This window comes from Mchenga conophoros, linkage group LG10 (assembly GCF_057382185.1).
Source record: "Mchenga conophoros isolate Kocher_MC1m ecotype Shallow Benthic linkage group LG10, M_conophoros_male_GT1.1, whole genome shotgun sequence".
In the NCBI taxonomy this organism is placed as follows: domain Eukaryota; kingdom Metazoa; phylum Chordata; class Actinopteri; order Cichliformes; family Cichlidae; genus Mchenga; species Mchenga conophoros.
Window position 1 is genome coordinate 30676574 of NC_140535.1, and position 24357 is coordinate 30700930.

The following is a 24357-nucleotide window of genomic DNA, read 5'->3' on the forward strand; positions in this document are numbered from 1 at the left end:
GAGACAAGAAAAACATCGGAACTGACACATGATGTTAAAAGTGTGTCTCCAAACGCGGCACCTCACTCCCCCCCACCCACAGATTTCTATATAAACAAATTCTCTTTTTAAACAGGAAGTCTCATTCTTAGGCTGCTGGATAGCATCAGTCATACTGACACCATTGCAACTGCATCAATCATAATCATGCACAGTACACAACTTGATAGCTTGTTAAATGATCATAAGGTGCAGTCAAAATGTGATGACATGCCTCAGGAACAGTAGCAAAATAGGACAGAGAAACTAAAGAGACCACATCCTAGCCACTGAAACGTTCTCACCGCGTGGCTGGCTACCAAGTGAAGGCAGGAGGCTCACGATGGGTTCTGCAAGCTGCTGATACACAGCTCCACTTTCTCATTGTGTAAATCAAGTATTTTGAAATAGGAAACAAGCTTCTCCACAATTTCTTCCCACTGTGCTTAAAAGTCCAGGAATTTTCCAATTCTCCCTCCATCCTGGGAGAAAGCAACACAATATGTAGCTTTCTTGGCACAAAAATAACATTACAGCATTAAAAAAAACAGGCTTCTTGAATGGTTTTGGATGGATTTGTGTATGTGTGTATATACATTTGTTTTAAATAAAACATTTTTTTATAAACAAAAGAAAAAAAATGTTGTCTGAATAACCTTATCTCTATACTTCTAATTTTCTAGATCTACCCACATTGTTAGCACATTGTGCACAAAATTAAACACATATTTTTTAACATTCATTTATTCATTTACTCCCTTAGAGGTCAAACGGAAAGAAAACGCCAGCGAATTAAAAAAATGTTGCAAAAGCACACAAAACACCACATAAGTTGAATAAACCACAACGTAAATCAAAACAAAAGTGTTTCTGGGGACACAATAAGGTGACGGACCAGCATCAGTGAGCAAATGTTCTTATGTTCTATTTCTATTGTATTTTATTCAACTTCAGTTGTATTTTCGGTGCTTTTTGCAGCATTTTTCTTTTTTCCTGTGTTTTTTTAAGTTTCAGTGTGATCCAATAATCCAATGAAAATAACTTCACAAATTTTCCTAGAAGGGAGATTGGATTTATTATACTCTTTGCTAGTTCCATATTGTATTCTTGGACTCCTGCAGTAGCTTTGCATGCTTCACTGTTCAAAAATAATCCTTATTTACAGAAACAGCCCCTCACTTCATCCTCTGACTGAAACACTTGATTTTAGCTTTTTTTAAGCCAGTTTTCTTCTGATTGGTTGCCCCTCATAAATACAAGATTTGAACCAAAGACCTGTTAAAATCTATCCCCTGTGACATCATACAGATCCAATGACAGAAAACATTCCATGAAACTGATCATGTAGAGTGGTATGAAACGGCTCAGAGTGAAACTCTAGGCCAATATAATATGAGCATCCTACAGCAGTACATTTGTCTACAAGTCTCATCTAGGAGCTCGGTTTCAAGAGATTCTTGATCTCCCTGGTTTTACGTGATCAAATAAATCAGTAGGGAACACAAGTTCACTTTAACAACAAAAGGGAAGCCTTACAGATACCAAAATGTCATCACAAATCCTCGTCTTATAAAACATCCTTGCCGTTTCGTGTTCGTTTTGCACAACTTCAGTCCAACTGAGTTTTATTTATATAACACAAAATCACAACTGCAGTTGCTTCAAGGTGCTTACAGTTGCTCTGCCATTTAGAGGCCTCAATGACAGCCTGAAAGCGGGTTAATCGTAAAGAACCACACTCCTCGATTGAGGAGGGAATGAAACAAACAAATAAACAAAAAAACTCTGTTGAAGTATAAACTTTGGAATATCAGTGATCATATCAGCTGTAATGATCTGTTTTGTCCTTGATAAAATATTCTCATAATGATTTTTTTTAAAAATATTAAAAAAAATATATCTGCAGCTTCTGAAGATTAAAGATAATTTCTGCATGATTAAAATATGGCCTTAACATTATGCTTGCAACAATGCAAATAGATAAACTTATGCAATGCATATTTTCCATATAATGTAAACATTGCTCTCATACAATGTTTACTTTTACCTGCAATCTTTTAAACAAACTCCACCAACCTCTACTTCTTACTGACCTCAAAGATTACATCCTGATTTCGGTAAATTCCACACTGAATTAATCTACTTGCCTATCTCCCCATGATTGCAGTTTCTTTCACTCAGTTCTTCATCCTTAGATGGATGCTGAGAATACAGTACTTTGATGTGGTGCTTTGTTGCAAAAGACAAAACAAAACAAAGAGCAGCTATGTGTTGTCTGTTTTTAAAAAGCAGGAATTTTGAGTTGATTTTATTTAACATTAACTTGGTTTAAATGGGACTGAACAACTTCAAAGGTAGGAATGTAAAGGTATCTACAATTAAAAGGGAACTAATTTGGAACCCTGTGGAACTCCATGGAATATGGGGAGTAAAAGAGGAAAAAGACCCAGCAAAGTAGACACACTTTGTCCTGAGACTACAATGGAAAAGAAAAAAAAAACAGCCTGATTTACTACAGTATGAGTAAACCTATTACATCAGTGCTTGTTAGTTAAGTTATTGGTAAAACAGACCTGTACAACTACCAGTTATTCACGACAATCTTATGAATGTACTTTTCTTCTACTATACAAGTTTGTGTTGGCCCACAGAGCACTTCTTGTTATCTAGAAAGAAAAAAATACTTGAGTGTATGAAAATGACAGAAAGGCAGTTCAGAAGCCGAAAGAGCTTTTTTTCCATGTCCAGTGACTTAGAAATGCAATTTACCAGCAACTCCTCCACAGCTGCTGATTATGTGAGTAATTCATCATTTTTTCCCTTTACCTCAGCACTTATTTTTAACCACACACACAGGATAAAGCCACTCATATCAACATAGCAAAAGCAAATGAGTCTAAAGAACTTTAAGCTAATCGAGAGCTACTTGAAAGTGCCTGGACCACTGAAAACTGTTTGTGCCATTTCAAATTAATATTCATTAGATTTTCTGTCTCATTTCCTTCTCTCATCTCTGACAGACTGGATGCTACAGCTAAACTGTGAAGTCAAACTGAAAAACCTTGATTTTACTGCAATAACATAGTACAGTACATTGACTCATTTACTTTTCAGGTGCTAAGTTTTATATGTTGTAGAAAATAACTGATAACGCTGATATAGCTGTGTGGTTTGATTGTGTCTGGATCTGCCGTCACTGCCTTGGAGCGCCAGTGGGGGAACGATTTACTGTGAGCAAGGAAGGAAGTCCCACTGAGATCAAATCTCATACACAAGGGCAACAAACTCAAAACATCTCAGAAATGCAACAAATACAAGGTAAAACGCAAGCTATACAATAAACAAATAGTAAAAAAAACACACCCATCAAAACATCCACATCTCAGTTTACGTTAGACGGGGAGGAAAGTTGCCGGAATTTGGATTGTGTGTCGACCACCCCCAGCAGGAGATAAAAAGCATCAGCTTTTAGATGTAAGCTAGTTCATGTGGTTTTCTCTTCCCCTCACTGTAACAGCCGACTTAAATCAGTGATTCTCTTGTTGAAGTCACAGTGAATTTCATAATTAATCACTTGTGGGCCTGACTTGGTCAGGAACATAATTTAAATCACAGACATTTTAAGATGATTTGGAAAAGACATTATCTCCCCTAAATCACTTCAGCTGTGTTATGTGAGCTATATTTATTTTATATTTTGTGAGCTTTTGGGAGATTTTTCCAACTTCTGTTGGTTTTCAGCAATTTGTTTTAATTTTTTTGTGTGTGACCTTAATTTGCAGTGCGTTTGACCTCTCAGGGCCACCGTATAAAACCCATAATATTTAAGAACCAGGCAAACCACTTTAATGTATGTGCAGTAGCAAAATGTCCTTTAATTTTGGTCATAGCATTTTTTGGACTAGTTTTTATGCTCATTTAAATTCTTGTTTGCTCTGTACCTGTTGCTTTCCTATGTATCAGTGACAGCTACCTGCTTGCATACTTAGTACTTGCTTTGGTCCCATTTCTATTATCCTCCTCCTATTCTCTATCTTACTTGTTAAGCACCTTGGCATACCCTTGGTTTATAAGTGTGCTTTATAAATAAAGTTTATTATTATTATTAGTTATTTCTCACATACTTGTAAATGGAGTAATAGAGACAGAGTGTACATGGTACATAGATATATTATGAAAACTATGTACAAGACAACAACTACAGTCCCTGTTACTTTGACTGAAAGTTGCTGTCAATATGTCAAAAGAAAACTTTTTTTTCTTTCTAACTCGATTTGCCAAATAATTAAAAAAAAGTTTGCATATGTTCTGAAAATTTTCACAACTTTTAAATATTACTGGTTTCAGTTGAATGGACATTTTTCTGCATTTTTCAGATACATCAACAAGCAGGTGAATAAAATGCATGTTTATCAGATAACCAGCCATAAATGTCCTTCAGGAGTTCACAGGTGGCCAGAACCATGACTGTAAATGAATGACAATGAGCTCTGAAGCAGCTGGATGTATAAATAAGCACCTGTTTGCCAACAAGTCAAGATATCAGCTTAAAATATGATCACATGTCCCTATTGTGTGCATTTTCAATGCTGCTGGTGTCTCACAGAAAAGGACATGGTATAATTTGGCACCAGTGCCTGGATGCATCACGTTTAAGCAGCAGTGAGCCAGGTCTGTCACTCCCAACAAACAAACAAAGCAAAAGACAAAGCTCCAAACGGGATGCAGTCCACTTTCTTGTGGCTAATAAACAACCCACCCATCCGTCACCTAGCCAACTCACTAATGGAGATTTTGTAGCTCGGGGCTGTGATCTCTCAGCGCCCAGCGTTGCTGCAGCTGGTGCATCAAAGAACCCTTGCACACCATAGTGAGTTGCAAGCACTATCTGGCAGAACAGCATTATTTGATGCCACAGGGTAGAAATGCATTATCACAACTTCTTTTTTCTGCCTCCAAGTGGCAAGAACCCCCCCAAAAATCTTAGAGACAATGACCAGTACCACTGGCAAGTTGTTGATGTAAAAACACAAAAATATACCTAAAAACATTGCAACATTGTCAACATTGACAGTAACAAGCTCTGAACACAAGATGAATAAAAGCTGTGGTCTACCACACCAGGCAAAATCCTAAGAGCTAAAATCCCGTGGGACTTCTAGACAGACAGACAAACTGGTCAAGGCTAACCAACCGACATAGTAGTGGTGGACAAGCAGAAGGAGACAGGTGCAGTGATATACCAAGTGATAGCAACATGAGAAAGAAGAGATGAAAAGCTGGAGAAATACCAAGGGCTGAGAGAAGAGCTCGAGAAGATGTGGAAGGTGAAGGAAACAGGAAACAGTGGCTTCTGCACATCCCAGGAACATGATCCAAGATCTGTGTCCAGAAGAGAGAAGTCCAAGGAACAGCAAAGACACTGCAGAGGACCCTCAAGCTCCCAGGCCTTGGGTAGAGGACTTGAGCCTGAAGGATACATGTATATAGATACGTATCCACATAGCTGCCCACTTGGAGACAGCAGCCCAGATTTGAGTCTGACACGTGGCACTCTTTTATTTCTCACCACTTTCCTGTCTATTTTCACTGTTTCACCATCAAATAATGGCAGAAATGCCCAAAAAATAATCCAAAAGAAAGTGCCCTCACAAGCTGTGCAATCTATGATCTTTGCTGCCAACACCCCCAAAACTCCCACAATAATCAGAAAACAATATTTAAATGAAGAGCAAAACTGGCATAAAGAAACAGCTCTGCAGACGCAGACTGCTGCCTCCACCACACACTCTTGTACTGTGTGTAGGAGACAGGGCTCAACAATCTGTCTAGCAGTATCCACAGCAGGATACTAATCAGATATCTCCAAGGAGCTGACTCTCCCCACATGAATCACACATGACTTTTACAAGACGTCTCACTGGACTGGTGACGACATTCAACTCATCTAGCGTGCCAACATGTTTCAGTTGCCACTTCAGCTTACTCTCAAATCCATTTTGTCCAGTTGTGATTTTGTAGTTTCCGTCTGCCTGTATCCTTTAACAGAGCGCACTTTAGGAATCCACGACAAACCAAGAGCGTCGAGACACATACAGTAGCGAGGGAGGAAGCAAAAACCTCTGCCTGGATAGTAACAAGCCCAGCATGCCTGACAAGCACTGACATTTTTACAGCACTCACTGTCTTCTTTTCAGTTTCACACTCACAGATCATTCATTTAGCCTGAACACCAGCCCTTTGCTAACAGCTCTTTTTTATGCCAGCATATAAATAATCCATACCAAGAAAGTAGCAAGTAAACTGCATTCACTGCGACAGTGACCACAATGGATAAAATGACAGTATTTTTCGGTCCATAAGGTGCACCAGATTATAAGGCATATTAAGTGAAACCAAACAGTCAGATAAACAAACTTTACTCAACTCATTCTTGCGTCCTCCACTTCCTATTCCCATGTTGTTGCAGTATATTAATGACCAGTGTTGGTCAAGTTACTTGAAAGTAACTATCAGTAACTAATTACTGATTACTTCACCAAAAAAGTAATCCCGTTACTTTACTAATTAGTTATTTTCAAAAGTAATTAATTACCTAGTTACTTTTTAAAGACACGATTTACAACCTGAAGAGGTGATAAAGCGATAGATCTTTCAGCCCAATTCTACTTTTTCTACATAATCCATCATACAAAATTTAATCAAATGGAAAAGTCTGTTTTTAAAACTTGTTTTATCAGTTTTAATCTTTTAACTTTATGCATCAAGCAAAAACTTAATTATATGCAACATTCTCTGACTGGAAGAAATTTGTTTAACATTTAAACCTATTTTCTGCACATTCCAGCACATAAAATAATTTTTTTTTGTGTGTTTACACTCAATCTTTCAAATAAATGCAAGTAAAACACAGCAGAAAATAAATAAAGTCAAAGACTCAGTGGTCCTGTTGCTCTATTTTCACCTGTATCCGGTTGTTCAGTCTGACGTCACTAGCCGTGTCTGGGTCTAAACTCCGCTGCAGGTCCATATATCAAACGATCACTATGGCATTACTGAGAGTTGAAAAACTGTCTAAAGTCTTTCATCTTTCATAAAATAATCAGCGTTCTGCTCTACCAGGTGTAACAATTGAGTTTAACATCCAGGCATCCATGAAAACGGAATTTATGACATTTAACGGAGTTAGAAGTTAGCAGGGAGTTAGCTCGCTAGCTTCTATCTAAATACAATATAGCATGTCCTGACTGCGGGGTTTTGGAAACAAATTAAAACGTACAGCTCTGTTATCACTTCCAGCATAAATGAAGACAGAAAACTAAACAGCAGTGACGTTTGTAGGGTTACTGAAGTTGGGCTAGCTGGTATATAATGATGTGCTACGTGACCGCTAGCGACACAGGTATGTTAGCATAATATAAACAAGCTAACTTTTTTTCCCACTCGATAAAAGTTAACGTGAGTGTTCTCGGTGGTCAGAAACAAATGTAATCGCATGGCAGGATGCTGTAAAAGGAGAACAACTGAGATAATCCATCCACAATACGAGGTTAGTCATTCATATACTGCTGCATGGGCTGGGCTGTAGGTACATCCTAAGGTTTTAAAAACTGAGCTTAAATAAATGATTAGCGGTAATAAAAGCCGAGGGAGGTCAACAGTGATCACTGACTGTTTTAGGAGCTTTTTGAGATCAAATAGAAGAAAATACATAACATTAAACATGTTAACAACACAAAAGCCATATTAAACGCAGACTACTTTAGACCCGGAAGTAGGATTCGTCGCGTCATCACTGAACAACCGGATTGCAGGCGGAGGTTTGCCCATCTCTGTTAATGACTAACCTCGTATTGTGGATGGATTATCTCAGTTGTTCTCTCGACTGAAGTTTGGTCCGTTTGCAGCATCCTACCGTGCCATTGCATTTGTCCGTAACCATCGGGAACCCTCACATTAACTTTTATTAAGTGGAAAAAAGTTAGCGTTCATCCTCCAGCTTCACTGTGTTTATGTTATCCTAACATAGCTGTGTCACTAGCGATCACGTAGAACATCGTTATATACCAGCTAGTCCAACTTCAGTAACCCTACAAACGTCACTGCTGTTTAGTTTTCTGTCTTCATTTATGTTGGAAGTGATAGCAGAGCTGTACGTTTAATTTTTCAGAAATCTCTCAGTCAGAACATGCTATATCATGTTTAGGTAGAAACTAGCGAGCTAACTTCCTGCTAACTTCTAACTCCTTAGCTGTAATGCTCCGACAATCCACCAAGCTGTGCAGCTTCATAGCTTACCAAAGTTGTACTAAAACATTTTGACAGATTTTTGAGCGCCGTGTACAATCGGTTCAAGGTCAATAAGCACAACCAGAATTCATACATAAGGCGCACTGTCTATTTTATTTTAAGTGTGCCTTATAGTCTGAAAAATACGGTAGATAAGAGTGTTTCAGAGGGACCGCTTAGGTAAGACTGCAATAGTTTGTACATGTGCACAGGAGGGATAGTGGATACATTGGACAAAGGATGTTGTAGATGGGTCTTCCAGGCAGGAAGAAAAGAGAAATCCCACAGGGAATATTCATAGATGTAGTGAGGAGGATTTGCAGAGGGTTGGTGCGACAGAGGAGGATGCTGGCACTATTTTCTTTCCTTTTCATCTCACACACCCCAAAAATCACTATATGATGAATAAATCTGTTACTTAATTTTCAAAATGTCAAACAATCCCTTAAACAGGACTTTACAAGCCAACTGATGGCATCACAATGACAATATCCATCTTTTATATACCATCTTTGTATGAAATACTAGAGAAGAAAAACAATGGCAAAATGGTTTGAGTATCTTTGCTTGGATCAACCATGGGGTGAAAATTCTTTCTGATAGTAACACGCATGTGTAAGGTGCTCATGCAGGTGTGAAACAGATTAGAAGCAAATAAGGGAACAGCAGCAGGAAAGGAGCACCCACAGGAGAAGAAGGAAATCACAAAGGATGTGCAAATCCTAACTGCAACATTTTGGCTCAATTTTCATTTTTCAAACTAAAAGCAGCATATGGTTTAGTGGTTTTAGGGTTCCTAATACACTGGAGTGGTTTGAATGCAAAGCCTAAATGTAGTAAAAGCTTTTCAAACTAAAATTTATGGATGTCTCCTAAGATGTGACTCCTCGTGCAGCTTTTATGAATCCCCGTTTCCTTTTTCTATTAATCTGTTCAAACATAAAATCAATTAACATAACCAAACACACCGCCGTGCAGTGGTGTTTACTTTACATTTTCCAGCTACATGTACCATTGCCTCAGGGAAAACTCAATTATGATTGGCTAGAGGATGTCCATTAATTGAATTTAATGCACAGCATTACCGGATACCTCCGATGAGACCATCTCCACATCACTCTGAATGAAAGCAGGCACGGTGCTAAATAATACAGTGAAATATGTCTCACTCTGTGCTCGCTTCATTATTTTCTCCAAAGACTGACAACAAAGCAGCGCATACAGTAGGTAGCAACCCAGCACAATAATATTCCAAGTGTATTGACTGGGTCCCAGGTATTACACAGCCCCTCAGGGGTTACCAGGGAAACAGAGGTATTACCAAGAAAAATGTCTGATCATATGCCAGGATAAAGGGGAGGGTGTCTTTGACTGGTTCACACTATTCTCCCAGTAATCAATTCAAAAATTTAGCCATGCACTTTAAAGTGAAACCCCTTCCCACAAGCCTCCATCTTTTCGTATTATTTATGGTAACAATACAACAAAGAAATTCTGACATGCTAAGAGGAACACCAGTGTTAGTCTGTGACACAGGTCACGTCTGAATCTCTTTGAGAGAATGCGTGGGTAGTAGGGCTGGGCGATATGACCCAAAATTCATATCTCGATATTTTTTAGCTGGATGGCGATATAAGATATATATCTCGATTTTTTTTTTAAGCCATAAGTTAAGAACAAAAAGAGTTCTTAGTCACACTGTGTCCCAGATGTCACACGGGCACTTTTATTTACATACAGCGTAGATGTACATGAAGAAATTACTCAAAAATAAATTATCAGCATTTATTAAATAATCATGGTCCATAAATAAAAGAAAACAATGTTGTTTTTGTGCATAACAAAAAGCTCACAATTGTGCAGTCAAAATGTAAACTAATAGACGCTGAGCATAATAACAAAGAGACAGATTTCACAGCTGCACCACGTCTCTAAACAGGTGCCATTTGTGGTCCTTATACACACACAGTACGTATCACTCCGCGAGGCTCCTCCCCGGTAGCCGTAATCCTCCGACATCAAGCCGTGCAGCTCCGTAGCTTAGCAAAGTCATATTAAAACATTTTTTGACAGATTGCTGAGCGCTGTGTACCACATAAAATCGGTTCGCGGTCAGTAAGCACAACCAGAATTCATACATAAGGCGCACTGTCGAGTTTTGAGAAAATGAAAGGATTTTAGGCCGTGCAGCCCCTCCGGGCTGCATGTCGTTAGCGCGGTTAGCTCGCTAACACGTTGACGCCGTCCAGCCCCACGCACGGGGCCATCCGCGGTAACTCGCTAACGGAGATTTTCCGCTTTCATCTTGTCATTGCCTGCAGGTGAAGCTATGGGGGAGGCGAGGCCGAGTAACGTTGCGTAGAGACAAAAGTGGACGAAAGAGAGGCAAACCTGCGGCTCCACAAGTATAATTATAACGTAACATAGGCTATATCGATATAAACGATATTGTCACATCTTATATCGCGTATGAAAATATATCGATATTTTTAAAAAAAACCTCGATATATCACCCAGCCCTAGTGGGTAGTTCAGGATTTGAGGCTTTAAATGTGTGCAACAGGAAGCTGGGTTGAAATACATCTCCTGCCAATGTCCTGGTAGGATCTCTTAGATCAACACCTCTCTGAAAACAGTGGGGCGCTAACTATTGTGCTGATGCAAGAGAAGCGGCTGAGGCATACAGAGCACTGGCATTCACACACATATTCCACGCAGAGAGGATAAATAAAGCTGTGCCCGTAACAGCAGAGGTAAAAACAGGTGAGAGAAATTGTTGCTCAGAGGCTTAAGAGGAATATTTAGGCTTCTCAGTCTCTGGTTTTCTCGCCTTTAAGGAAAAAAAACACAAAGCGCCTCGTTTGTACTTGTACTAATGTGATTATCTCCTCATTCAAACTTCAGTTCCCACGTCTGGCTGGAAATGCTGAAAAATGTCCATGTCTGCAGTAGATTTCAATGAGGTAAAAGCAGCAGCCTCGAACAAATGAAGCCAAAGCTCAAGGGAGAAAAAATGCAGCTCTCTGAACCGTCACAAGAGGCTGCCCCCAAAAACAAGACAATGCCACAGACATCAGATCAAAACAGTGAAGCCAGCATAGGAGCATCTTAAACCTGTTTTTCTTGAAATGGCCACCGGGGGCAGACTGCTGAGGTTGCAAAAAGACTTATTATTGTACAAGTATATGGGAAGAGGCTCCTCCCTTCCCTTGGTTTAGGTTTCACTTTTTCCAAACTCGACTAATATCTAGCAAGTGTTTGCGGACAAGTCAGACTCCATCTTCTATGCAAACTATCTCGACTGGTTTTCTTGTTCAGCATCCAGTTTGCAAATGATTTCATCCAATGACAGCCAACAGTTTTCAGGAACTACTCAGAAATTGGTGAATACACGTATTTTCCTGCGGTTGCCAGATGGTTGGAGCCTTGTGTAAGTGAATGATTAGCTGTTTGGAGTTTTTAAATATTAAACAGCTAACATTGTGGTTCATGCATTTTAACAACAAACTGGCAGGCTAGCCTCTGACTTATCATTCCAAAAAAATTGAAGATAACAAATTGATAAAATTCACTGAAGTTTCCAACCAACTGTAAAGATGTCTCCTTGAATGTAAAACTATATAGTTTGCGTAAAATATAGCATTAAGAACACTAACATATCGGTGTGGAAGTGAAGTGTTAGAACCCCTGGATGTCAGAAATGTGAGAAAACCTTGTCAGAGAGAACGGAAAGATAAAGGTCTGTAAGGTATTTCATGTTCTAAGTTGTACAGGCCATCACATCCATCATTATTAACACTGTCACCCTTTAGCCACATGTGCCATACTCTTTTGTGGCTGAATGCTTTCAGCAAGCATTTGGCGTGATGCCGTAGTAACTGTTTCCAGGAAAGACAGATCAACGGCTTTTAAACACGGGCTTACATAATGAAACAAAATACAATTTGAAATTACATAAAATGTGGCAACAGGGTGAGCTACAAATTTGAGGCCTTCTATTACAGCTAAGCCTTTCATTGTCCAACTGAGTTGAGGGAATACAGAAATGTATTGTACAGAGACACTGATCCAAGATTCATTGCCAGATTAGGCTGCTGGCTTCTACTGTTCAGGGCCTCTTGCCGTCTCCTGGTGCCAGTGCTCATTGCAGATCCAGAGTCCAGGCTTGGAGACTCATCCATTAAATTGAAAATGGGCAATTGGTCAAACTCACAATGTTGGCAGGCACAGCAGTCCAGCCTCATTGAAATTACCAAAACATACAAAGTGTTCCTCAGTCTTTATGTCAGCATGTACAAAATATTCATTGGTTCTATATTCTAATAGATGAAGTGCTGCCTTGAATATAGCGTTGTAAGAGCTTTTAAATTAAGAATTCTTCATGTTTTCATGTCTGAGTGTCATTTGTAAATGTGTATACAAATGGTTTGCAAACCTCCAGCAAACACTCACTAAACTGATTGGGGGAAAAACTTATATATTCTTTGTCACCCACTGATCTCTAACACTGTGCAATTAAGTTCTAAGGGGAAGATGTCTGAAATTTAAAAACACTACAAAATCATAGTATTTACAAAGATTTTAGTAGTTTTCTGTTGAAGAAGGTAAAACAGTAACAACTTTATTTAGCCACTGTTAGCTGCTGTTAGCCGCTGTTAGTGAAACTATATTTGTAGTAAGGGTGTAAGATTTCTCCAAGCGTTTATTCACGCTTGGTGAATAAACTCTCATATGTTGTCAGACTGTAACTGACTACACGAGACTTGAGGAGGAGGAAGTCGACACATTTTATTAAGATCATGATCGCGTTGTCTCTTTCCTTTGCATTTTAATTTCTTTGTTGTCCCTCCACTGCACTCGAATGTCTACACCTTTTTTTTTCTTCTCTTTTCTGCCTTTGGTGTACTACATTATATATTTGGCCAGTCTCTAGCCAGACACGTAAAACGTTACTAGTCAGAAGGGAGGTATCCTTTCCGACCACTGTATTCAAATATGGTGAAGTAACATGGCTGCTTACATGAACCACAAATCTCCTCCTATGTATTTTTAATAGATTCATTTTAAGTTTATGAGAATGCATCAGTTTGTTGGAAGATGAAATTACACACTAATCTATGTATATTCATGAATACAATATACATTTTCATAAGATAAGAGATAAGATAAGATAGAACTTTATTAATCCCTCGGGTGGGTTCCTCTGGGAAATTCGACTTCCAAAAAGCACAGCAACGACCAAAGTTACAGTTACAGAATTGTTATGTATATATATATATATATATATATATATATATATATATATATATATATATACACACACACACACACACACACACACACACACACACACACACACACACACACACACACACACATATATAAATACAGAGACAAATATAAATAAAATATACAAAGGGGATAAATAGAATAAATAGGAATAAAAAATAAAAATACAAGTGAATTGCACATTTCAAGTATTGAGTCTATTGCACTGTTGACTATTTACAAAAAGTATTGCACAAGGTATTGTACAGTGAGGTGAAGAGGCACTACAGCTTAGTTGTTCCCCCCTCCTTTGTCCTCCTGTTTCCCCTCCCTCTCCCCTCCAGAGAGGAGTTAAACAGTCTGATGGCGTGTGGGACAAAGGAGTTTTTAAGTCTGTTAGTTCTTGTCTTTGGGAGAAGCAACCTGTCACTGAACAGACTCTTCTGATTGTTTATGGCCGTGTGCAGAGGATGCCCAGCATTGTTCATAATGTCCAGCAGTTTCTTTAATGTCCTTTTCTCTGCCACTGTCACCAGAGTGTCCAGCTTCATGCCGACCACAGAGCTAGCCCTCCTGATCAGTTTCTCCAGCCTGGATGAGTCCCTCTTTGCTGTGCTGCTCCCCCAGCACACCACAGCATAGAAAAGTATTCCAGCAACCACCGACTGGTAAAACATCCTCAGGAGCTTCCTGCAGATGTTAAAAGACCTCAGCCTCCTGAGGAAGTACAGTCGGCTTTGGGCTTTTTTATACAGGTGCTCTGTGTTGCATGACCAGTCCAGTTTATTGTCCACCCACAGCCCGAGGTACTTGTACTTGTTGACCACCTCCACCTCCTCCCCCTCTATCTGAACCGGCAGTGGACCTTCTCTGGACCTCCCGAAGTCCACAACCAGTTCCTTAGTCTTTGAGGTGTTGAGTTGAAGGTGGTTTGTGTGACTCCATGCGACAAAGTTCCTCACCAGACTTCTGTACTCCTCTTCCTGATCATCCCAGATACACCCCATGATGGCCGTGTCATCTGCAAACTTCTGAATATGGCATAATTCAGAGTTGTAGCAGAAGTCAGAGGTGTACAGGGTGAAGAGAAGAGGGGACAGCACAGTTCCCTTTGGTGCTCCTGTGCTGCTGACCACAGTGTCAGACGTGATGTCCTTCAGCCTGACGTACTGTGGTCTGTCGGTGAGGTAGTCGGAGATCCAGGCCACCAGGCAGGGGTCCACCTCCATCCTGTTCAGTTTTTCCTGAAGCATACAGGGCCGGATGGTATTAAAGGCACTGGAAAAGTCAAGAAACAGTATCCTGACCGCGCCTTTTCCCTCATCCAGGTGTGAGTGGGCTCTGTGTAGGAGGTACAGGATGGCATCCTCCACTCCGACACCTGCCTTGTATGCAAACTGTAGTGGGTCCTGGGCATGTTGTACCTGTGGTCGGAGGAGGTTGAGGAAGAGCCGCTCTAGAGTCTTCATAAGATGTGACGTCAGTGCCACCGGTCGGAAGTCATTCAGCTCATTGGGCCGGTTCTTTTTGGGGACCGGGACGATGCAGGATGTCTTCCATAGGGCGGGCACTCTCCCCAGTCGCAGACTGAGGTTGAAGACTCGTTGTAGCGGCTCCCCAAGTTCAGCAGTACACGCCTTAAGCATCCTAGGACACACCTTGTCTGGGCCTGCTGCCTTTCTGGGGCGAAGCTTCCTCAGTTGCCTCCTGACCTGATCCACTGTGACACTGGGAGATGTTTGGGAGGAGGGGAGGGGGGGAGATGTCTTGCTGCTGAGAGAGGGATTGGAGGAGGGGGGTGTCATGGTGTCAGGAAGGGGGGGAAGCGAGGGAGGCAGGAGAGTGGGGAGAGGACTCTGTAGTGAAGGTGAGGGTGGGGGGGTTGTGGGCTGGTCAAACCTGTTGAAGAAGTTGTTGAGTTCGTTTGCCTTCTCCACAGTCCCCCCCACTGTGCTTTTCTTGGTGTTGTGGCCTGTGATGGTTTTCACACCATTCCAGACCTCCCTCATATTGTTCCTCTCCAACTTCTGCTCCACCTTCCTCCTGTAGGTGTCCTTTGCTTCCCTCAGGCAGCGTTTGACCCAGAATGACCCTGAAAAATGACCTTTAAGACTTTAAGGTTACATCAACGCTTTTCTGTGTTTTCTACCCAATCTACTGACTTTTATATAAGCCGAAGAAGCCAGTTAAAAGGCTCCACCTGTCAAGACCATCAATAAGACAGGCAGTGTGAGCTGCTGGATGAGATGATTAAATGGTTGCTCTATTCTCCCCGGCACACAAAACAACTTCCTGTTTTCAGACAGAGCTCCTCATCCAAGCGCAAACAGAGCAGAAAGCTACCTGCCAGAACACCCTTTTCTCTTTTTAACCAGCAACAGTCATAGCTTCACTTCACTTTGCCTTGAAGCAATCTGTGTGAAAAAGGCCTATGAGGCCCTGTTACATGACATACGACAGGGTGGTCCAAAATAGCATGAATCTTATCTGAAGAAGAAATGAAACATTTGTCACCTTTGACGCAAATATCTGCTCTGCTTAAAAACCTATACAGCGATGATCTGAGCTACCCATCTTCTAAAATCAACTCTAGTTTTACTAAACGAATAGTAACGTAAATGAAAGAGCATGTCTGCTGTGCGTGGATAGGTATTCTTTGCTGTAGATAGCTGTTGTAAAGCTGCAGGCAGCAGTGTCATGCAGATATACCTGTGAGTCACGTTGTTTCATGTCAGCACTGACAGTATCTACTGATCACACTTTGCAATCCCTCATCTGGTTGTTATCTCTTAGACATGCAGATTTTTGCCACAAACATTTAGATGCAACGTTGCAAATTGTAAACTTACCCGCTTTACCTACTAACCTACTACTAAACTACTAACTAAACACAAATAATAGCATTTTTAACACTAATACTGCTTTCTGCTCCCGAAAATGCTCAAATCTTTGAATGGCAAATGACTACAAAACACTTTAAATGTGGTCATTTTTGGAAGCACTTACATAAACAAACCTCGGTACAAAATCAAAGCCCAGATTGTTCAATGAATAGTAGCTGTTTGGTCCCAGTTTATGCACAAGCATATTTTTCTATTTTTGGATGCTATTTCTCACTCCCACATAGACAACAAAGCATATGAGTGAAGCAACAGGAAGTTGTCTCTCCAAACACAAGACTGTGCTCCACACTCCAAATATGGATGGTCCAGAATTACACTGCATCCACTTTTTTTTTTTTAAAACCATAAACTGTGTAGGCATTTTCAAAAGGATATTCAATCACAGTTCAATGATACTTCACTCCACTCCCATGCTCTCATAACGCATAATCCACTCCCGCACCCCACTTATGGGCTCAAAACCCAAGGCTCTAATCTGTCATGTGCTTTAAGCTAAATCCTCGCGGGTCCTGTTGTTTCTTGCAATTACCAACATCTATTATATGGAGCACCATGCCATGCCCTGTTGGGAGCTTTTGTTATACTATTATAATGCACCACTTATTATCTGGATTTAGTATTACCAGATATTTAAATTTGTTCGCACACACATTCTGTCCCAGTGAAACTAATTAGAGTTACATGTTATCAATAAAACAGACCGCATGCCTTCCTTAATTACTCTCCGTGCAGAACTGTAGCTCAGGCTTTGACATGCAGCTGTGTATCTGAACAGAAACAGTGAAATGATTGCTAAACATCAGAAAATATCTGCTAAGTCTTCAGCTTTTGCTTCTTTACACTGCCTATTGTGGATTTTAAGGTTTGTTTTGGATGAATAAGCCAGATTGCAGGACTGATTTTATCCTGAGTTTAAGAGTTGGAAAACTCTGTTTATTTTTAAATGAAATCTGCACCCCCCCCCCCCAAAATGTCTGCTAGTGATCCAAGAGTTTGGTTCAACTGATCAGCATTTAAAGATGTGTTTGCTCATTTGTTCTGGCTCTGAACTTTGACATGAGCAAATAATCGTATGCTTCTATGATGAGTTTTCCTAGGGTGCCAAATTGCGGCAGGTGTTAATTAGGGATGGGTACCGGTATCTGGTGCCTTTATGGCACCGGTTCTGACATAAACGGTAGTAACCAGACCGAAAAGCAGCGCACATTTCGGTGCTTTATTTCCTGAGATGTCATACACTTTGGATTCTAGCCAATCATTTTACCTTTCTGAGGATAGTAGGCGGGCCCAGGTACGTACGTTCTTTTAGAGCAGAGCTACAGATTAAAAATGCCCAAGGCGAAGCGGTCAAAAGTCTGGCTGTACTCCACAGCAAAATATGCAAACTCAGCAGCCTGCAACAAGTGCTTTAAGGTGATACTGTGCAAAGGAGGTAACTCCTCGAATCTGATGAAACACCTGGTGACGCATAGCGTTTTTTAAAAGCCGAGAAATGCGCCGTATTTGATAGCTTGCTGCGAGACCTCACACCGTGCACATCTACTGCGGGTGGGTTGCCTGTTATCGGACCCGGAGTTAGCAACATCCCCCAAGAACCCGAAGAGGAGAGTCCTGGCCCCTAGCCCTGCCAGTGTAGCAGAAATGATGATGGATGATGATGGCAGCAGCAGCCGTTCTTCTCTGAGTGAGTAGCTTAATATTGTTCGTGTGTAATTTACGTTGAGTAGGCTAACCACGTTATTAAACTAATGCATGTAAGGTGAACTAGCAAACACCGTCGTAGTTACATGCGGCTGTCTTCTTGTTTGATGGCAGATACTCCCTTCACTCTGGCCAAAAAGGCTAAAATGACCAAAGAAAAAGTGGAAAACAGCTAAACATGAGAGGTTTTTGGACAAAGTTTGTGTTTTTTTCCCATTGTTTAAGCACTGCTTCCAGCCAAGAGTGATACCATATATGACCTATAGCTGCAGAAAAGACTAACATTGTTATCTTTTTACATAAAAAGAGATAAGAGATAAGATAAGATACCTTTATTAGTCCCACGAGTGGGAAATTTTCAAAACAGCTAAACATGAGAGGTTTTTGGACCAATTTTGTGTTCTCCATTCTTTAAGCACCAGTTCGAGCACCGTTTAAGCACCGGCACCCTTTCAAAAGTACCAGTTTGGCACCGGTATCGGATAAAACCTAAACGATACCCATCCCTAGTGTTAATGAACGGTAGGACAGTGCACCACTATTTTGATAAATCTTCCTGAAAGACTTTTACATTCAAAACAAGGGTTTATGACCCTCTCTGAAATGGTTTTAGTGGTTCAGACTTTACCTTCAGGTGCATTGTTCCTGTCAACTGCTGTTTCTTAGTTGACATTACAAACTGATGAAACAGATACCTGAAAACACTTTACTAGCTGCTTCGTCTGGTTAGTGGGTATCAATTATTTCAGTTTTGAGAGTGCTAGGCCAGAAGAGCCAAGGTTTGAAGAGTCAGTGTGCTTATAAAGCTTTGAAAGTTACATAACCTGAACTTTATTGTGAACAAACCAAAGTCTTAACAAGCTCATTAAGGTCTGAGACCTCCGATCTCTTGGGGATACCTAAACAGTTTCTTTCCCTTTTTAAAAACCCCCCACCAAAATTAAACAACATAATGCACTAACTGTGATTAAAATGTGGATAATAACGGGTCACCTTTTACTTAATGCAAACTAAAGTTTGGTGCAGTTTAAAATTGCACAGGTTCTCCCACTTTTCCTAGGCATCAATGTCAAACGTAGGTGAAGGATAAAGATGTTTTGAAAGTTCACCGGCACGGACTGTGAAACCTGGGAGGTAAAAGCAGAGATCAAATCGGCACAGCATTATGAAATCAATTATTCATGCATGTTGAAGAGAGACGTCGTCAAAGTTACACCGCCTTGACGGCCCATCACTCCCGGTCAGATGGTCATACAGTGCAACAGATGTGGAAAATCAAGCTGTTCCCGTGCTGGTCTTTGTGAACATGAGCAAGCTTGCCAAGTCTAACCCACACTTGAGTCACTTAATACACTGAAAATGATGGACTGCTGCTGATGATTATGGTCTCGGCCTACACGTAAGATATTGCACTGAGCAGAGTATAATGTTGAGTATTACATGCTATGCAGTTACACTGTTACACACAAATAAATAATGAAAAAACACAATGACTTCAAGCTTACTGTTTCTCAAGGCAGTTTTATTTAATTAAGCAGGTCATGTCAGCTCTGCTCTGCTGACATGAGCTGTTTATCAGAAGTGTTAGCTTCTTTCTTATGATCAATTTATTTATTCACAGATTTGTATTTGAAGTGTTTTTCTTAGCAGAATAAAGTGACTCCACTGGAAATATACTGGAACAACCTTATGCTTTGTAATGATGACTAAATTACTCTTTAATCTTAAGCTAGGCAGATGTATACCGGACACAGTAATTACAATTTGGTCTAAGGATCCAAGAAGTAAGAAGTAATATGAAAGTAGGGTGAAACAGCAGTCTGGTCAAAACTGAGATACGTTGGCAAAAACTGCACCTGGGACAGAAATATGTTGCTTCTATGTGCAAAAAGAGGAAAAGTGAGCTTTACAAAGCAAGAAATATCTATCAGATTATTGCAGTAAAGATGTGAAATGTATGTTGTTGTTTTTCAAATCGAATTAGGTTAAACTGCCCACTAATTTGATAACTAAAGGGCTGTCACACCTATATTTGCATCTAAATTCAGTGTCACTTGTTGCATGGTGATTTGCACATTTGGAAAAACAAACATGGATTAGAATGTCATCAATGTAATGCAAATCATGTGTTTGGTTTTCTCTTCATCAGGAAGATTTTGTTTATTTATTTTTGTTATAATCGATAAAATGATACGATATGATATTCATATTCATACAGAACTTCTTGTTTGGTGGAAATTTTGACTTAAACTTCCACATGGCATTTAATAACATGTCTATCAGACAGCAAAGCCATGTCTGTAATATTGGCACAATCTTTAGGATCTAAAATGTTGTTGTGAGTACAGCCCCTCAAGAAACAACAACACGATCACGTTTAAACAACATAAAAATGCAGCTGTGTGTGTGGGATGGAGTGAACTTACAGGTAACTGTTTCTCCAGGCAGTTGTTGAAATTCTTGGTTTGATTGGGCTTCAGCTTCTTGAGAGGGATTCGCGTTTCCCCGATGAACTCGTTGTGGCGGAATTTGTCCTCATCACACACTGAAATCCTGAGATGACAAGAACAGAGAAGTGTAGGAGGACATGAGTAGAGCGAGGTTTAGGTTAGGCTTTGTTGCTGAGAGGAGGCTTAAAGCCATAAAACCAGTCATTTTCCACCATCCACCTTCACAGGGCTTCAATTTGTACTTTGTAGTCACAGCTGCTAAATCTGTAGGACCACAGCACTCAGAGCACTGAAGCTACAACCAAGTAGTTCTGCAGGGATCATTGTCAGACTCTATCAGCATGACAGGAAATGATGAGATAATTATACACGAGGACGCGTTCAACCGTGCACGGATCAAAAGATTCAAACATACTAAGATGGAAGGGGAAACTCTACGTGAGAAGACGTTGAGAAAAATTTGACATCATGTCAAAGTCATTTAAGACCCAGTCACGAATTCATCTTGAACACATCTCCATTTGCTCGTCTTATTTACTCAATTAGTGCAGCACGAATCGAACTGTGCTGTGGCGCATTGTCCTTTCCGCCTGTTTACTGATTTCTATTATGTGCCCACTTTGCATTTGTTTCCACTGAACACACAAACAAAACAAATCCTCTTTTCAGTGCAAGACGGCGTCCTTTCTTAACAACAATAAAGACGTGGATTTATAATATAACACAGTAGGCTACAGTCACAAAAGCTAATGATTGATGGGGAACCGAAAGGTCTCTTGCAGTCAAAAGGTGCACGGGGCCACAAAATGAGCTTTGTGTTTTACTGGAGATCTATATTCTTCGCCAGCATTTCATTAAGTTTATAATGAAAGCCAATTATTGGTGCTCCCTGCAGACCTATGCTTTCAATAAATGCAGAGAGCGCCCACCGCCCTAACATGACATGATTCACACTCACGGCTCCAGCATGCCTGTGTTGGGGAATACTGTTTGTTTCAAGTGCTTTTCCGCTGCATAATCAGCTGCAATACTGAGGAAAACATGCAGCCTTTAGGAACCGCACAGCGTTAGGATGTTGTATGTACGTTAATATGCATCACTAATACAGTAGACTGTATGGGACGTGATGCAATCAGACTCTCAGTGAAAATAACTGGACAGGTGCTGAATTCAAATTTCAGTTTCCAAGAAGAAATAGGTTGCGCTGTTTTGGAAGCATGGATGCTTTTCTCACAGTCTATTGTTTCTGGAAAATGGTTAATAAAGGTGTTTTCTGTGTGTGAATAGATCTTTTGGCTTGTGTGCACAGTGTCTGTCACATCTCATCTCTGCTACATTTGCTTCAGGCCTTCATTGTTGTTGTGGCATTCAGTCCAGTAACAATACAGTATTTTTTTTCTGCTCCGCAACACAAAATAATCAGCAAAATACAGTCACATATTTGCAGCGTGTCGATAAGGTTGACAGTTGGTCACTGCAGTCCAGCAATTACTCCAGCTGTCCCAGAAGTACAGCGAGCGCTTTGCAGCTTATATTGTGTAGTAGGAAAGCATGTTTTCACAAAATACATTTAAGCTATTAGAAGTAATGCAATAAAACTTTTGCAAACATTCTGTGATGATTTGGTAGTCACTTGTGTAAACTTATGGAGGTGATAAAAAATGTTTTGTGTCCCTTGTTTCTGTCTTGTTTGCTGGACAAATGGAGGACAAAGTGACAGGCCTAAAAAAACAGTATCTGAAAGTCACGTCCTGAGGAAATGCGAAAAAAATACAGCAAACACCTGACATAGAACCAGCGAGATGCATCGGGCTCTTCAGCTGATCCACCTACTGTTTGTTTATGCCTCATCAGAAATGGCCTCAGTGGAAGGGGAGCAGTGAAGAAGCCATTCTTGAGGAAGGGAAACAGGAAGAAAAGAGGTGAAGTTTGCCAAATTAAACAAGAACCAGACTGATCATCAGGTCTTACAGAGGAGGTCCAGAGAAGGTCAGGAGAGCGATATGACTGTGAGGGTCTAGAGCCACCTGAAAAACATGGCGTCTGTCGTGGTTTGGGGCTGATTTCAGCCATTGGTGCAAAATTCAATAGAATTATAAACGCAAAAAGGAACCATCTGATTTTAATCCATCACACAATACCATCATGAAAGACTAAAAAACTACTTGGATAGAAGAAGACACAGAGGAACACTATCAGTCACAGACTGGTCTCCTCAGAGCCCAGATTTCAACGATACTGAAGCAGTGTGGGATCGTGACAGACAACAGAAGAACAACCAGCTAAAATTCAAAGAAGAGCTTTGAATGTCCTTTAAGAAGGCTGGAGACCCAGTCCTGAAGACTACTTAAAGAAATTGTAAGAAAGTTCGACTGTGTTGAAGAACAAAGGTCATCATACCAAATACTGAAAAGCTCATTAGAACTGTAGCTTATACTGTAGCTTCATGCATGCTTGCATGTTTCAATAAATCATTGCACCCATTTCTAATCTTCCTAGATAAATATGAAGAAGTTTTTGCACAGTACTGTATCTAGATAAACATTGTATTTAATGGCAAAATGTTAGCAGCATAAAACATTCCCATTAGTGTTAACTGATTGTAAGAAGAGAGACTTTCAGAGAAACCTCACTTCTTAGCACGGGCTTGCTTCTTAGTAAGCGCTTGCTTCTCAGAATGGGCTGGAAATCTTTGAAGACATTTTGAACACCGCTTTGTCGTTTGGCATCTGTGCCCTGACATATTGGGTTATGGCATTTGTGAGATCTGTCTGTCACCACCAGTTTCTCATGTTTTAAATAAGATTACAGCTGTGAAGAGGAGTATTTTACCCCAAACAACAGTCGAGGTTTTAGTGAAATTAGAAAAAGCAGGCAAAAAAAAAAAAAAGAAGTTACAGTTTAACTAAGTTCAACAACCTCAACAATTACAATATCTCCCTATGAGGAGCACTTGGCAACTGTGGAGAGGGCGAACTCCCTTTTGACAGGAAGAGACCTCCAGCAGAGCCCAAAAGGACATAAATAGGGATCTTTAATAAAGTAAGTCCCAAAGGTAACTTGAGGTGTGAATACCAGACCTTCAAAGAGAAAACAGTTAAGTGGAGATTATGTGATTATGTGCAAAATATCCACTTCCACATGGAAACACAAAAGATGATTTCAGCACTGTCAAGGGCAAGAAAACCCTATTACTCTAAAAAAATATAGAAATGATGGCCAATCAGAAGTCTGGAGATAATGGTTATTATTAACAAAGTTGAACAAAGAGCGAGAAGTCTTACGTTTGGAGAAAATCGTCTCATGCAAACAGTAACATGGTGCAAGTCTGTTGTCGAAAAACAAGATAAACATGCACATGCACAGTAAACAGTATTTACATGTGGACAATGCTCTAAAAATTGGGCGCCCTTTCAATGAGTGCATGTCAAATGTCGGCTCAAGGGGTCAGTTTAGATTCGTGGGTGGACCTCGGCATGCTGCTAACGGAAAAACAACTTTTGCAATGCTTTATTTTACAAGGGTGTATTTTAATATAAAACATGTAAAACATCCCTAACCACCCAGACTAGTGGGGACTTTTTCCAGCTTTTTGAAGTAGAAACACACCTGTGTGTTATTTCAGGAACAACACTTTTTTTCAGAGAGGAGGAACAAGCAAACCAAAAGGATCATTAAGCTGAGGACTTGTTCCACCCACATTTATCTTGAGGAAGTGAACTGGAGGA

At 40.3% G+C, this 24357-nt stretch overlaps 1 protein-coding gene across 2 annotated transcripts in view; it reads right to left on the reverse strand.

Moving 5' to 3' along the window:
* Positions 1–24357, reverse strand: part of doc2b (double C2-like domains, beta) — a 190159-nt gene that overhangs the window by 24791 nt on the left and 141011 nt on the right. For both annotated transcript variants that reach the window (XM_085289800.1, XM_085289802.1), the window contains one exon: positions 20606–20732. In XM_085289800.1, the coding sequence (XP_085145926.1) occupies positions 20606–20732 (127 nt within the window). The remainder of the gene's footprint in view (positions 1–20605; positions 20733–24357) is intronic.